This window comes from Nicotiana sylvestris, chromosome 1, assembly GCF_000393655.2.
Source record: "Nicotiana sylvestris chromosome 1, ASM39365v2, whole genome shotgun sequence".
NCBI classification, from domain to species: Eukaryota; Viridiplantae; Streptophyta; class Magnoliopsida; order Solanales; family Solanaceae; genus Nicotiana; species Nicotiana sylvestris.
Genome location: NC_091057.1, coordinates 21,095,790 through 21,113,195, shown reverse-complemented (window position 1 = coordinate 21,113,195; position 17,406 = coordinate 21,095,790). Strand labels below are relative to the sequence as shown.

The 17,406-nt window shown below is 38.5% G+C and overlaps 2 protein-coding genes across 2 annotated transcripts; one reads left to right on the top strand and one right to left on the bottom strand.

Moving 5' to 3' along the window:
* Positions 1 to 8,489: 8,489 nt before the first annotated feature.
* Positions 8,490 to 8,933, bottom strand: LOC138891191 (uncharacterized). The gene has a single exon (XM_070174285.1). The coding sequence runs from the start codon at positions 8,931 to 8,933 to the stop codon at positions 8,490 to 8,492; it is 444 nt and encodes a 147-aa protein (XP_070030386.1).
* A 4,523-nt stretch (positions 8,934 to 13,456) lies between these two features.
* On the top strand, positions 13,457 to 13,876 carry LOC138891190 (uncharacterized). Its single transcript, XM_070174283.1, has one exon. The coding sequence runs from the start codon at positions 13,457 to 13,459 to the stop codon at positions 13,874 to 13,876; it is 420 nt and encodes a 139-aa protein (XP_070030384.1).
* Positions 13,877 to 17,406: the final 3,530 nt, after the last annotated feature.

Genomic DNA, 17,406 nt, shown 5'->3' with positions numbered 1-17,406 from the left:
TCGCAGATGCCTTAAGTAGAAAGGCAGACAGTAAGAGTAGCTTGGCATTCATTCCAGCAGAGGAGAGACCCCTAGCTTTGTACATTCAATCCTTGGCAGTTCTCAGAGAGACGGTGATTCAGGGAGGTGCCAAGGAGGTTTCTATTGGCGAGGACGGTGTTTTTCGACTCCAGGGTCGTCTATGTGTTCCTAATATTGATGGTATGAGGGAGAGGATTCTAGAGGAGGTACACAGTTCGCGGTATTCCATTCATCCGGGAGCTACGAAGATATATCGTGACTTGAGACAGCATTATTGGTGGCGGAGGATGAAGAAGTACATAGTGGAGTATGTGGCTAGGTGTTTGAATTGCCAGTAGGTCAAGTATGAACACCAGAGGTCGGGTGGCCTATTTCAGCAGATGCCTATACCAAAGTGGAAGTGGGAGAGCATTACCATGGATTTCGTAGTTGGGTTGTCGCGAACTTTGTGGAAGTTTGATTCAGTGTGGGTCATTGTTGACAGATTGACCAAGTCGGCACACTTTATACCGGTGGTGACTACTTATACTTTGGAGAGACTGGCTCATATTAACATTCGGGAGATAGTTCGATTGCACGGTATGCCTATTTCTATCATATCAGATAGAGGCCCTCAGTTCACTTTGCATTTCTGGAGAGTTGTTCAGGGTGAGTTGGGGACCCACGTGGAGCTTAGCACGGCATTTCATCCACAAACCGACGGGCAGTAGGAGCAAATAGTTTAGATTTTGGAGGACATGCTCAGAGCATGTGTGATTGACTTTAGAGGGCAGTGGGATCAGTTCTTGCCCTTGGCGGGGTTTGCGTACAACAACAGCTATCAGTCCAGCATAGAATGGCTCAATACAAGGCTTTATATGGTCGACGTTGTCATTCTCCTATCGAGTGGTTTGAGCCTAGTGAGGCTAAGTTATACAGTGAAAGGAGTCATGAAGTTTGGGAAGAAGGGCAAGCTGAGCCCTAGATTTATTGCCCCTTTGAGGTGTTGAGGCGAGTTGGGGAGGTCGCTTACGAGCTTGCTTTGCCCCCAGCTTATCAGGAGTTCATCCGGTTTTCATGTATCGATGCTTCGGAAGTATCATGCCGACTTGTCCCATGTGTTGGACTTCAATACTATTCAGTTGGATGAGAGTTTGGGTTATAAGGAGGAACTAGTTGCCATTATTGATAGGCAAGATCGCCAGTTGAGGTCCAAAAGGATTTCTGTGATGAGGGTCCAGTGGAGGGGCCAACCAGTCGAGGATGCGACCTGGGAGTCCGAGGAAGACATGCGCAGTAGATATCCACATATATTCAGCAGCTCAGTTACTTTTCTATGTCCGTTCAAGGACGAACATTTGTTTAAGAGGTGGAGAATGTAACTACCCGACTGGTCGTTTTGCCTTTTAGAACCCTGTTCCCCAAAATAAAACTTCCCGCGCCTATGTTAACTAATTTACGACTTGTGGGGATGGTTGGATCGGGATTTGGAAGAGTTTGGAGTGAAATATGCTCATTTGATTCCTAATGATTTTTTTAAAAGGCTAAGTTTGACTTTGGTCAACATTTTGAGTAAACGGACCCGGATTTGTGATTTGACGGTCCTGGAGGGTCCGTAAGAAAATATGGGACCTGGGTGTATGCCCGAAATTGAATTCCGAGGTCCTTGGCCCGAGTAATGAATTTTTATTAGAAATTGTTGAACTAAAATTCTAAGGATTTAAAGAAACTAATTAATGATTGGTTCCATGGGTATCGGGCCAGTATGTTGGTTCCGGAGCCCGTTATGGGTCTGATATATCATTTAAGACTTGCCCGCAAAATTTGGTGTCAATCCAAGTAATTTTAGGGCATTTCGGCTTGTTAGAGGAAAATTAAGAACTTGAAGTTCATAAGTTTGATTCATTTGGTTTTAGGGGGTGAATCTTAGATTTAGCATTGTTTCGGGCATTCCGAAGGTTCGAGGAGGTCCATCTCGTGATTTCAGATTTGTCGGTATGTTCGGGCGGGGTCCGGGAGCCCCGAGCGTCAAACGGACGAGGCTCAAGTGAAGTTGGGAATTTGGAGAAGTGTTGAAGCATCTGCTTCTATCATAACCGCACCTGCGGTTGGTCGACCACAGGTGCGAGACCGTAGAAGCGGTCGTAGCCTCGCAGATGCGACTCCCTAGTAGAAGAAGCGGCTACGCAGATGCGGTTTCAAAACTGCAGAAGCGATCCCAGCCCTTTTAGCCAATTCCGCAGATGCGGTCTCCTCTCGCAGATGCGGTCCCTTGACCGCAGATGCAGAAACTGCTGAAGTAGTGAGCTTCATTTAAGTCGAGCGCCAGCCATTTTTGACCATTTGGCACGCGGGTATTGAGCGATTTTGGAGCTCTTGAGAAGGTATTTCCACATAGCATCATGAGGTAAGTTCATCCCCCTTATTTCTAATTTTAACACTCGAGTTTTGGGTAGATTAACACCTAAAGATTTGGAGAAATCAAGGGGTTAGAGCTAGACCTAGGGTTTTAATAAAACTTAGATTTTACCACGAATTTGGTTATTAAATGAATTAGAAATCATATATTATTGATCCTTAGGTTATAGAGGACAATTTCCTTTGAAAAATTTCGGAATCCGGGCACGTGGGCCCGGGGTCGGGTTTTAGGAAACTTGTGGTAAGGGATGAGAAATTGCTTAAATAGTTAGAATACGATTTTGTGAGCTTATATTGATTAGTTCCTACATCATTTAACTAGTTTTGGATTGTTCGGCTCCGAATTGAGGGTTTGGACTCGTTCTTGGTATTGGAAGTGCGCTTTGGAGCGAGGTGAGTCTCCTTTCTAACCTTGTAAGAGGAAGTTGTCCCCATAGGTGTAATAATTGAGTAATATGCTACTAAATGCGGGGGCTACGTACGCACTAGGTGACGAGAGTCTGTGCGTAGCTACTATTATGTTAATTATCCGGGTATTCTAGGACCCGTATCATGCTATGTTTGTGAATGTCTCTATATTTTCTTGCTAATGTGATCACTTAGGACATGCTAGAGATTTGGAAAGGAATATAAGCAAATGTATACACTTGTTGGACACTTGTATGAATTTACTTGGAAATAAATGCACATTCTTGTGTTTCTTGATATAAATTGTGGATTGGGACGATCGCCTCAGTAGAAATAGATGAATCTATGGTTCGCGCCATTCGCCCCTCTGCAGTGCACAGTTTATTTTCTGTTGGATCGGACCATCGACCTCAGCATAATGTGCGCATGATATCTATGTGAAATCTTATCCATGACTTGACTTGCTAAATATTTGAAATGTAAATGGCTAATTGTAAAATTGTTAAGAACATGACTTATTACCTCTTCTACAAACTGTTGATTATTTGTGACTCTCATGCTTAGCGTAACACTTCATTATATTATTTGACCTTAGTAAGTATCAAGTCGACCTCTCGTCTCTACTTTTTTTAGATTAGACGGGATACTTATGGGGTACATATTGTTTATGTACTCATACTACACTTTTATACTTAATTGTACAGGATCTGAGGCAGGTACATCTGGATTTCAGTCTGGTGCGCGCCCCTGATTCATAGTCCGAGACATCCATGGTGAGCTACCCCTACCCGTGTCGTTCAGCAGCTTGATGGAGTCTCTCTTTATTTATTTTTGCTGTCTATTTTATTTCGGACAGTAAGATGGATTTATTCTTTTTTATATTCTACTAGTTGCCCACAACTTGTGACACCAGGTCTTGGCACACACATTAGTAGACGTTTCTTTTGGGTTGTATAATTATTATCGAATGTTGCATATTATCACCTGTTTTTTTTTTGCAAATTAAGAAAATGTTGTAACTGTTTTGGGTATGTAAAATAATAATTTACTAATACTTCCGCGTTGGCTTGCCTGACAATAGTGTTGGGCGCCATCACGATATGTTATGAAAATGGGTCATGACATATAGCGTTGGTATAAAATTTTAATACCACCTTAATCCTTCGTTTGGTTAGCAAACCAGGTATAAGTTATCCCAGGATTAACATTAACACCGGGATAACTTATACCTTATAGAGGATGGGGTAATTAGCACCAGTATAACTTATACATTCTTCTTACAAATTATGTAATTGTCATATTTAATACAACATACCTAACAATGGATAAAATATAATCACAGCATAATTTATCCCAGCATAACTTATACCAATATAACTTATCCCGGCATAAGATGTATTCAAACCAAACGACCCCTATAAGTTTTACGGGTAGCTACTTCGAATTCCCATATTTTTTTAGTAACTAAATTCCTATATTAACAATAGAAAAAAAAATATGACCAGCCTCTGTTCCCGCTGACCAATTCAGACGTCTACGCTATCTTAGCTAGCGTTTGGTCATATATTCCAAAACTTGTTTTAAAAAATCTGTTTTGAGTGAAGTTAGGTTTGAAGATGAAATGTGTTTGGACATTAATTTTCAAAACATATTTCACTTTTTTTTTTAAAAACATGAAACATGACTTATACCCCCAAGTTCTCAGTTTTGGACTCATGTATAGTAGCGCCTTAAAATATTTGATTTTGATGTTGCTTAACTGCTTTGAATAGAGAGTCAGAATAGATCCGGTCCTAAGTGAGTTATGTGTCAATGTGTGAGTGAGGTTTTTGTTGATATTCTGTATATGTCAGTTGATGTCTAGAACTTGCCCAGTGTGGTTGGAAATCAGAATAGTAGTCTTGTTCAGTCTAAGAAGTGATATAGACATTTCTTTGTTAAGCCGGTTATGTATTTTTACCCAAATGTGTATCCTAGTTAGCCCCTTTGTGCCTGTAATCCTACTTCTTTGGCAACCACACTATAAGCCTGATCCATTTTATTTGAATTCACCATTTGTTTGAACCTTCTACCTCTCTTGAACACTTGAATTTGTTATGATCTTGTAAAAGCTAAGTTGAGGTATGGTCAGATTTTTGAATGGAACTGTTGAAAAGGAGAAAGGTGTTAGTGGATGTTTGTGAGAGCCACATGTAAGGAATTGGAAGGAAAAAAAAGTGAGTTTGCTTGAAAAGAAAAAAGTCAGAATTTAGAAAAGAAAAAAAATGGATTCCATGCTAGTGGTAGTTCTCACCTTGCTTGTGCTTAAAGAAAGTGAGAGCTCGATGTTGTGAAGGTTGGTGTTTGGTTTAACATAAGTTGGGGTTTAAAGTGTGAAATTGTATATATATTAAAGTGCTTGGGGATGTGTAGTCATTGTATCTAAATGTATCCTACCCGTTCCGCGGCCTACATTACAACCAAATTAAGTCCTACTTGATCTTTCACCGAATGAGCTCGAATCAGCACAGTATTACATTAAGGGAAAGCCTATGGTATGTCTGATGTGGCACATGAATCTTATTTTTGAGAGTGAATTAATTCTTTTTATCTTGAGTTCCTAATTGTTCTTGAAATTTATTGTGTGTGGAACTACTCTTTATTGTTTGTGTGAGGACACATGATTTGCAAAGATAAGGTAAAGTTTTTGGCCTTTGAGTTGGAGTAAATGAGTAGGTTTTGAAATTTGTGGCGTGTGTGAGTCGAGTTTTTAGGCTAGGATATTATAATATGGTGCTTAGTCTGCTTTAAATATTCTTGGCATGATGCGTTTGAGAAGTTACGATAAGCAAGTCGTCTTTGTGAGATATACAGTTTGATTGCTCCAGGACGAGCAATGGTTTAAGTATAGGTTGTTGATGGTAGGCTAGAAATCCCTGTTATAATCGTAGTTCACACTTCAGTTATTGTATTTTAGTTTTGTTTGAGCTTAAATGTTAATGTATTGCACTTATTATGTGTTTTATGCCTTGCAGAAAATGATTTCGAGCCATTAAGATAATTTGTAGCTAATTTGAACAAGTTAGAGATTTGAAGTATGGGTAAAAGCTCAAGAAATTAACTCTCTGAAAATCCTCACTAATGTGGCGCATGGGGCGGCGCATGGCGCACCGCGCTAGGGTATTTTCGCAGTCCAATTTTTCCACTTCGGCTTGGAAAGAGTAGTTTTATCCGGGATCGTTCATACATGGTATAAATACACCAAAAATATAATTTTTAGAGGACTTTTGACCTACGGAAGATTGAAAGAGCATTGGAGACTCAAAGCACAAGGATTCATCATTCTTTCCTTAACAAACACCCGAGTTTGGATTGAATTCATATTATTTTGTTATTCAACTTTATTTGTGGTGAATTTCTCCATGAATATGGAGTAGTTTCCATAGGGTTTGACGGATATGGTATTTTGATTGATATTTGTGGATTTTAACTCTAGTTCTTTACTTGAATTCATTTATGGAACTTTGAATTTGTTGCAACTTTATTCACCAGTTTATTTAATCGAAAGAGGAATTTTGTGGTGATTATCTTGTATTATTTTATTTTGTTTAATTTAGTGATTCTTTTAAGTAATTGAAAGAGCTTGTTGAATTATTGATTAAATCGAGTTAGGAGAATATTCAAGAGACGTTTTCCTAAAGACTAATCCATAAACGCATGCTTACATATTTTTATAGTGCTTATATTACTTACCTCGTAGAGTTAAGATTTAATCGAGGGAGGAGTCTTGAATACACGTTTGAACTAATCATCGGGTGAATTCGTAAGAATCATTAGAACATTAGAGTGAATTGAACTAGAGTTGGATCCAATTAGCTATCTTGCACCTATCATGTCACGACCTTTATATCTCCCATTGATATTTTAGTGTTGCTCAACTCTTGTCTTCCGGTGATCAATTATTAATTGTTTTAGTTTCATACTTAATTTTAGTTATTAATCATCCCAACTAACGTGTTAATTATCCTGAATAGTGTTAAGCAAGAAATTACTTGAACATTGTTTAAATCCAATCCCTGTGAAGACGATAATTAAACTATACTATCTTTGGCTAGCAAGCATTAATTTCGTGTTGTATTTTGCGCTTGTCCTCTGTCTCCTTAAACCTTCATTCATATCCATGTAAACATCTTCATAAATATCACCTTGCAAAAAGGCATTGTATTTCCACCATTTGGTATAGATTCCAACCTTTAGAAATAGCTAAGGCTTTGATTGACCTCATAGTTACCATCTTCTCCACATGAGAGAAAGTATCATGATAATCTAGACCCTCTTGTTGGCTATATATTTTGGCAACAAGTCGAGCCGTGAACCTTTTAATGTCTCTATTTTCTTGGTACTTGATCTTGTATACCCATTTGGATCCTACAGTGTGTTTCTCTGATGGTATCTGAATCTCCCATCAAGACTGATGCCTTTGCTCTTGCAGCAAACTTATTTCCCTTGGGAACAACTAAAGCAAAACATAAGTACCCTACAACTCTCAGATGATTCAAGGATGGAGGCTTGGCATATAATATCTCATAAGGACTTTTTCCTTTAATAGATGAGGAAGGCAACATGTTCATTAGATATACTACAGTAGTTACACCGATTCCCTAATATCTAATTGGTATTTTTGATTGAAATCATAGTGCTCTTGCTACATCTAAGATGTGCCTGTGTTTTCTCTCTTACATCTAAGATGTACCTGTGCTTTCTCTCTATACCTCCATTTTGTTGTGGAGTGTGAGCATATCTGCTTTGATGCAATATTCCAAAACTCTATAACAGCTCATTGCACTTTGAGTTGAAGAACTTTGTTCCATTATCAAATCTTAACACTTTTACCATTGCTCCAAACTGGTTTCTTACCATTGATAGTTAGTTTTTAATTGAAATGATTGTTTCAGATTTGAGTTGCAGTAGATGAATCCAAGTAAACCTACTAAAGTCATCCACAATAGTAAGAAAGTAATACTTCTTGTCATAGGTAGGTATTTTATAAAGGCCCCATAGGTCCATGTGGGTACATAGCTATGTGATGTGTGGCACCTGAGTCCATAATCCACTCACTTGTAATACTTTTAGACATGAAGAAATCTGTAATACCAGCCATATTGGTTTGATTGTCAGATGGCTTCTTGTTGTACAATGCTAAGATCTACCTGTATTGTTCCTCTGTGAAGAATTGTCCCTTTCCAGCAAAAATATCCTGCAAGTCACAGCTAGAAGAACATTGATTATGCATTACCTGCATTAGTTCCACTACCTGCAATGCTAGAAACATTGTTGACAACATTAAAGTGTGGAGTTCCTCGACCAAATTTTATACTTGCACCACCATTTCCACGACCAAACTGCCCAGTACTAGGCTGATTGAATCTTTCCTTTCCCTTAAAGTCTTCAAGATATCCAGTGAGCTAATTATAGCAATTTTCCTTGTTGTGGATTTTGTAGCCACAATATTCACACTGTAGAAAAAGCTTCTTTCCCTTGTAGTCTTGACCACGGCCAACTTGCATAGCCACTACTTCATTCTTATCACTCATTACACCCATACCAGGAGATTGTCTAGATTTATCTTCAATTACCATTGCATAAGCTTGGTTGATAGAATGAATATTTGACTTCATGAGAATCTACCTTCTTGCTTGGTCATAAGAGTCACTCAATCCACTAAGGAATTGCAACAATCTCTGCTGCTCTATATGGTCAACATAATCCCTTAAATTGGCCTTAGGTACCATAGCATAATACTCAATCCCCAAATCCTTTAATTTTGGGAAATAGCATGAAACATAATCTATACCTATTGAGAGAGTGGCAATGGCCCGATGCAGCTGAAAAATTCTCCCGCGATTTACTTTATTAAATCTCTCTCTCAAGTCTTCCCACACGAGGTGAGCATTTGAAGCATATGCAATTCCACATAGGAGTTCTGTGGACACTGTGTTCATAAGCCATGAAAGGATAATGGCATTACAAGTATCCCATTGCTCTTGTAACTCTACAGTGCATGATTCCATCGTACAAGTGCCATTCACAAACCCTAGCTTTCTCTTCCCAAGCAGGGCAATTTTCATCGTCCTACTCCATATCCCGTAATTCTTAGATTTTGTGAGTTTCACAGGGATCAAATCTGTAACAGCCGAACCCGCTAGTGATATTGTCCGCTTTGAGCCTAGGCCTTCACGGATTTAAAAAGTGTCACTAGGGTATACGACTTGTTAACTTATATACCCAATATCCCTCTTGTGTTTTGCCGATGTAGGATTCTGTCTAAAGTTTGAGGTGTTACATACACCCACTCTTATGGACTTAGCGTCCTCGCTGAGGTTTGCCCTACCACGTGGGATTTTCCTAGACTCAACACTAAGGTTTTCCCCCACCTAACCGGGATTTGCCTAAACTAGGATGAACTCTGACCCACTATCGGCATGGCTAACACAAGAGTGGCTCTGATACCATCTATAACAGCCCATTTTCTGAACAATCCGTGACCGGCACCCGATTACTAAACATGACCAAGCGAACCATCTGCGCTTATCAAATCTATTATAACTTCAAGCTTATATGCAATAAGGCAATACTTTAACTAAATAGTTTTAAATAATTTAAATATCTAAAATAAACCAACTCTAAAACTTTACTCTTAGTAACCACTGAAATACTACTAAGTTATAATAAAAATATATATGAATCTTAACCCAACGACTGTGTCTATGAAGCCTCTACTGATAAACTGACGCACTGCTCAGGACATGAGATTTCTTGGCCAGTTCTCTAAGTAAACAAAGAAATAGGTAAATAATGTCGACTCAAAGGATTACTCCGCGAACAAAAGCGGAGCTCACCAATAGCACTAGAAGTTTGAGAAGTCCTAACATGTAGCCTGCTCGCCTACAAAACTGATTCCTACATTGTACCGCAGACCAACATAGGTTCCCAAAAGAGAACGTCAGTACCATCTATTGTACTCAATGAGTCTCTACGACATGAGACGAACTTTAATAATATATATATTATGAGCAAAGATTCTAAATGCATGTAAAACATAAAGCTTATAAGAACAATTCTAAAATAATTCCATAATAGCAGTTTATGAATATTCTAAAAGAAATTCTTTTTTTTTCTTTTTTATAAAAAAAATACTTCACTTTATACTTTGGGAGTTCCAACAATCCTGACTTAATTTTGTCTCAGATACCGTGTGATCGACATGGGTTCGATCCCAACCTGATCGAATAGGCCCAATCCACGAGGTATCAATCGCTTCATGGTTCTCAGCGCTCATGTACCATACCTTAGCTTGGCTTGGAAAATTCTCAGCAACGAGACCCTCAGCTCGTGTGCTCCCTACTTTGGCACAAGTAGTTTCAGGAAGTCAACGCCTTGATCAGTACCCTTGGCCTGGGCGATGACCCCTTCTCAGAATATAGGATACTCCAAAAAAAAATTCTAAACTTCTTCTTGTAACTTTTCAAGTATAAATCTTTTCTGAAATATCCTATACATACTCATACTAGTATCCTTAAATGTAAAGCATGACATAAGAATGAAATAAATATTCAAAAGTATATCTAAAGATTCTTGCTCCTTCATAAATTTTCAACATGAAAATGGCATATAAGAATAACACAAAAATTTGAATATTTATGAATATATATCATAATAAATCATCTAAAATTTAGCTAGAACAATTCTATGTTGATAGGTACTCTCTCGCTCCAATTAAGTACATATAATCTCTTTTAAGCAATTTATCAAACACCTTGTATGCGTGCTTTTGTGAGTTAAACCACTTTAGTAAAGGGTTATATCAACTCGCCTCAAAACTCCTTGAGCCAATACATAGGCCTAGTCCAATTTATACCCGTCAAACAATTGATTCTACAACAACCAGTGCATTTGAATTAATTTTAAAGTTTCATGCCTAAACATGGAACTTACTGTTGATACAGAGGAAGAAGGGAATTAACTATTCAATTCTTACCTATTACTATTGTCGGATGATTGACAATAAGGAATCTTATATACTTGAGTTCAAGAATAAGTGAGTTGTAAAGGACTCTAGAATTTTCCATGCGTGAGTAACTTTGTGGTTGCCTCTGTTTCACAAAAGGCTTTAAGTTTTTGCCTGCGTGAGAAAACAGAATGCTTTCTGTTTTGTTCAAGGCATTAAGCCCTTTGTTTTCCTGTCAATACTCACTTTATGGGTTAGTCACGTGCACTTTTTTCTTTGTTTTATTTGTTTGCTTTTTTTTTATCTAGTATTTAATTATACCCACTTCTAATAATTAATAATCCTAAAATTATTAATATTCCCCTATTTATATATTCAATTCTTTATAAATAGAAAAGTAACTAAAAATCAATCACAAGGGTTTAACTCCGTAATAGAAGTATAATTTAAGATTAAAAAAATAAATTATATATTTAGTGTGTCTTGAAACTTTTATAGATTTGAGGACTGTTACAATCTTCAATCCTTAAAAACATTCGTCCTCGAATGTTGCTATGGCCTTATTCTTAAGCTAACAATCATTCCTTAGGTCCTTGAACTTCTTAAATTTCTTAGCACTACTCACTTTTCCAAGGGACTCAAAATTTTGGCTAACTCCATAAATTTTTAAAAATTTCAGCAGAGTCTCCCATGTAAATTGGACTATCCAAAAAAAATATCCCTATCACCAATACCACAGCTACACCAAAAAAAACTAAATATACCATAACAGGTCATTCATAGGCACCATACACAACTCATAGACTAGTTACTCACACTCTGGTAAGGAGGTACCACAATAACCAACCAAAATCTAAAGTACACCACTTCTGCAAAAAGTAACTAACTTTAATGAATTAAATATACGTTGGCATGACGCTAAATTATTAAATAACTAAATATACTCTGACAGAAACTAAATTACTTCAACAACTAACTATAATCTAGCAAGGACATAAACACATGCTAACTTGTATTTAATAAATAAAATATAAATGTCAAACCAAACCTAGGTTCACATACCTTTTTTCTCAAATAAATATGGATATTTCTTCCTAATATATTCCTCGACCTCCCACGTAGCCTCTTTTAAATCATGATTACTATACAAACTTTTACCGATGTTATATCTTTTGTTCTCAACTTTCTTACTTGCCTATCAAGAATTTCTATAGGTACCTGAGGGTTTTCAATGTCTTGGCTTTATGCTTCTTATATTTTGATGATCTAACAAACTTTCCGCGAAGAACCAGATAGAAAACCTGGATATACATTTCATGAGAACTGGTCGAAGTCTGAAAATCAGCAAATGGATGAACGACCATAGGGAGGAAAACAACAGGGACTTGTTGACCTGGTCCCTTAGGGTTCTCCGATACAAGCACAAGTCAGTGACTGTACGCAATTAATATAAAGAGAAACACAACAGGGACCTGCTCCCTTAGGGTTCTCTGACAGAAGTACAAGTCAAGTACACAGCTGGAACGTAGCAGAAGAAAGTGACCATCTAGCAACTATCACAGAAGAGGAACACAACTAGGACCTCGTCCGTTGGTGTGTCCTGACAGAAGTGCAAAGTCCACTATCCAGCTGGAACGCAACTGCCCAGAAGTGGATGTGCAGACAGTACAACAATTACTTCTCATTGGGAAAAAGCGTGCACCAAGAGTTGACATCACTATCCATTGTGCTATCTTTTATGATAAAACAACCTGGTGCAAGGCACGCCATTTTTTGTGCCTTTAGTGATATTCTCTCAAGAAATAAAAAGTATTCATTCGGTATTGAAGTCACTGGTGTGTCAAAAACAAGAAGACAACTCCACTAAGGATCAGTTTCTAAATGAGTTTATGTACATCCGTAGTTGAGTTGTAATCTTGTTATTTGTTCGTCATTGTAATTCCTAGTTTGCTTTCCTAGAAGCGTTGTCTTAGGAACAAACCAAAATTCATAAACTTCTGAGTTTATGTTGTGACTAGGGATAGTCATAAGTTTAAAGCTTTTGTAACTAGGATAGTTATAGAGTGGCTTGTGATAGTTGCATCACAAGTTAGTTTGAAGTCTTTGCGATAGGGTTTTTGCAAAGTGACTTGTAATAGGGGGATTGCAAGTTAGTATAGTTAAAAGCCTACAAGAGTAGGTCGTGATTTTTTTATCTCCTTGTGTGGGATTTTTCCACGGAGAAAATCTCTTGTCTTCTTTACGTTCAGTCTTTACTGCATTCTAAGCATCATCTCATAGAGAACCAGGTACTTTATAGTTTGGTGGACTCATATAAACTAAAAATTGGTATCAGAGAAAGTTTCTCCTATCAGGATAATACCTAGAAAGGATCCTTAATGGCTGCTCCACCAAACTTTGAAGAAGGACAATCAACCTATCGACCTCCCAGATTCAATGGTCAATACTATGGATGGTGGAAGACCCGTATGCATGATTTTATGATGGCAGAAGTTTCAGAGCTGTGGCACATCATTTGTGATGGTCCACATGTTCCCATGAAGAAGATTGAAGAAACAGGACCATTGGCATCCAAAGGGAGGAGAGTACAGCGACATTGACAGAAAAGTTGTAGAAAAGAACTATCGTGCCAAAAAAATCTTGATGTGTGGCATAGGACCTGATGAGTACAACAGAGTATCAACTTGTGATACTACCAAAGAAATATGGGAAGCTTTACAAACCGCACACAAAGGAACCACTCAGGTCAAACAATCCAAGATCGACATGCTCACCATTGAATATGAGCTCTTCAAGATGAAAAATGATGAGTCCATACAAGATATGCACACCAGATTCACCTCCATCATAAATGAGCTTCACTCACTTAGAGATGCCATTCCCAGAAACAAGCTTGTAAGGAAAATCCTTAGTGTTCTACCTGGGTCTTGGGAAAGTAAGGTAAATGTCATCACTGAAGCTAAAGATCTACAGACTCTGACCACGGATGAGTTGATTGGTAATCTGAATACATACGATATGAAAGGAAAGAAAGACAGTGAAAGAAGAGAACCCAAGAAATAAAAGAACCTGGTGCTTAAGTCTAAAAGCAGTGATTCAAGTGATGAAGATAGTGACATGGCCTATCTTACTAAGAGATTTCAAAAGATGGCTCAAAGAAATGGTGGTATACCAAAGTGGGGCAGTTCAAGTAAAACAAGGAACAACAATCCCTGTCACAGATATAGAAAGTCAGGGCATTTCATCAAAGACTGCCCACTCGCGAAACAGGAGCAATACAAGCAAAATCCTGACAAAGTAGGAAAAAGGAACCTGGTTTCAGATAAAAGATTCAATCGAAAAGGTGTTGCAGACAATATCGTTAAGCAGGCTCTTGCTGCTTAGGGAGACTCCTCAAGTGAATCCGAACAGGAATTAGATGCAGAAAACAGTTCCATGATGGAAGTGGAAACTAAAGCAACGAAGTACGATTCAGTGTTCGCACTGATGGCTCAGTCAGATGATGATGATGAAGAAGATGAGGTAAACTTCAGGGATGTTCAGAGAAATCTGAAATCCTATTCTTCTAAGAAGCTAAGGTCTTTATCTAATGTCTTAATTGATGCCTATTATAGCCTTATAAACGATAAGGAGATCTTGACCATAGAACTAGGAGAGGCAGAGCAATCTAGAGATGATCTAGTGGTCTATGTAGTGGACTTAAATGAGACCATAGCTAATCTTGAAAAAGAAAAGGAAGCCTTGAATGAAAGAATAACTAGTGTTGAAAATGAGAGAGACGATCTGATGGTAGTAGTTGTTGATCTAAAAGAAACAATAGAAGGCCTTAACAATAAGAAACACACCTTAGAAGAAAAAGTTGCATCTACTGAAGAAGAAAGGGATGACCTGTTAGTAATATGCATTGATCTAGAGAAAACCATTGAGGGACTCAATAGAGAACATAAGAATGTAAGTCTTGGTAAAGGAAAGGAAGTAGCGAGTGAGATGCACATCATGCTTGAAAAGGAGTTAACTGTTGTGAAAACCAGTCTCTATAGTGAACTCGAGAGGAATCAGCAACTTCAAGCTGAATTGGATAAAGTAAGAAATGATCTTGAGAAATCTCTAAAGTGGACCTGGTCCTCAAATGCTGTCACTGCCATGTATCTCAACAACAGTGGGAACAAGCAGGGCTTCAGGTTCCAAAGGGAGAAAACTCTCTACAACCCGCACAGCAAGTATGTCATTGTACCTGATAACTGGCTATGTACCCACTATGGGAACAATGGGCATTTTAAAGAAAATTTCCAGGCCAGAGTTCAGTCTGCTCAAAAAAACAAAGTGTTTACTGATGGAGTTACTACTAACAAAGGACCAGATACCACTCGCAAAAAGCGGATGTTGCCTGCATTGACTAGGAAATCCTTCATTCATCCTTTTTATAATAACAAGGGACCCAAACTACTTTGGGTTCCTAAATATAACCCTTGATTTGCATGAGCAGGGAACAGTAAGAGGAAGCTGACTGCGATGGACTATGGACAGTGGATGCTTAAAGCACGCAACTAAAAACATCATGAATCTCTTCTCACTGAAAGCCCTGCAGGAAGGGAATGTATCTTTAACAAGGAAGTAAAGGGTACATTCTCAATGAATGAAAAAGTAGAAAGGTTCTTTTGGCACTTAAGTGGGAACGTGCACTATATGCATGGCCTAAAAAGTGCAGTCACCTATCTGATAACTCGCCAAGTGGTCTCAGTGGACAAAGGAAACAAGAAAATCCACTCCAACTAATTATGAATCTCCACAAGTTGGTGGTATGAGATGAGTGAAGTCGCAACCATGGCACGAAGGATTGGTATATGCAAACTTCTCACCTACGAATAAATTAACTCAGCAGGACCTGGTTCGTGGTCTGCCAAACTCAAGTGTCATCTGGACATGAGTTCACAAAATGAAGGAGGAGGGGGAAGAAGGGATCGCGCACAATTTCTCAACACTCAAGGACTCCACAGCAAAATGGTATTGCTGAAAGAAAGAACGGAACTGGAAAATGTTGCATGGACAATGCTTATCAACTATGGAATTACCAAGAAATTCTGGGCAAAAGCAGTAAACACTGATTTCTACATGGAGAACATGTGTCGGATCAGGTCCCTCCTGAATCAAAACCCACCATGAGCTGCCAAATGGAGGAAAATGCCATGTTCTCGACAACAGGAAGGATCAGCTTGGGAAGCTCAATGCAAAAAGACGAGCGAAGGAATCTTTCTGGGTAGAATCCACAAAACAAGGCCACAAAGTCTCCAAAAGGGCATACTAAATGGTAGAAGGTGCTCATGGGGTATTTAACAAGACACTTTCCCTTGCCAAGAAAGAAACGGTGATGATCAATATGATGAACCAACCTTGTCTCTGGGAAATATCTGAGGCTTCAAATAGGGAGGATGATAAAATGAGTAAGATGAAGGAGACTAGCGAAAAACAACGCAACATCATCCTCTACGTCTCATAAAGAACCTAGTATGTCACCTACTACCACTGAAGCTGAAGGAAGAATGAAGATGCAGCTCATTGCACAGCACAAGCAGCAGAACACAAAGTGTGGGGAAATCAAATTAACCTCCACATCATCAAACTTCTATCTCAAATTGGAAAACCAAAGGCTCCTATCTACGTGACAAGTCAATCACTCTCTTTTATTCTAGAGTTAGATAAGCATGTAATTTTTTTTTCTCCTTCTATATCTCTACTCCAGAATAGAATCGAAAGTGTAAGTCTGTAGGAATCCTACTTGAAGGCTACCCACAAAAAGTTTGAAATACCTTAGAGGAACTCAGGACCTGGTCCTGTGTTACCCCGTAGGTGACAGTACTTTTAATCCTGTTGGATATGATGATGTTCACTATGCAGGTTTTTCTATGGAAAAGGAAAGCACATTTGGAACGGTTCACTTGTCATGATTCATGTCCCATCCTTTGGGAGACAATGAAGCAAAACTCAATGGCCTCATCAACAACTGAAGAAGAATTTCAAAAACAAGAGGGTCAAGCACATTGAAGGGTGAGATCATCTTCTGATGGTCAATATGAAGAAGGGATTGATCTGTGTAAAGTATTGCAGAACAGAAGACCAAATTCCAGATATCTAAATCAAAGCCTCGAGTAGAGAATATTCTAGATCAATCAAGGTGAAGATGGGGTCACAAAAGTCTAATGAAGAACCTGATCCTCCATCAGTGTGCTATGTAAGACAACACTAGGTAAAGGTAGCTAAAGTGTTTTCTGACCAAGCCTAACTCACATCAATATCGTTGTAGGTAAACACGCATGACGATCATAGAAGCTAAAGGTACAGTTATGAACTGCGAGAGAGGAGCTGCTAAAACCTTCTTCAAAAAATTGTTCTGGCATCAGGTTCCTATACCTCAGGTTAGTAGTAATGTGCTTAACTCTGCATGCCCTCTCAAAACAAATTTTTTTTTTAACAAAATTAACTCAACTACCACATCATCCGACTTTTCAACGTCTGCGTGTCATGTCTTGTCTTTCAAATCCCTTCATCTCCTCTGTACAGTAACACTTCCCCACAAATCTACTGCCGTTTTTAGA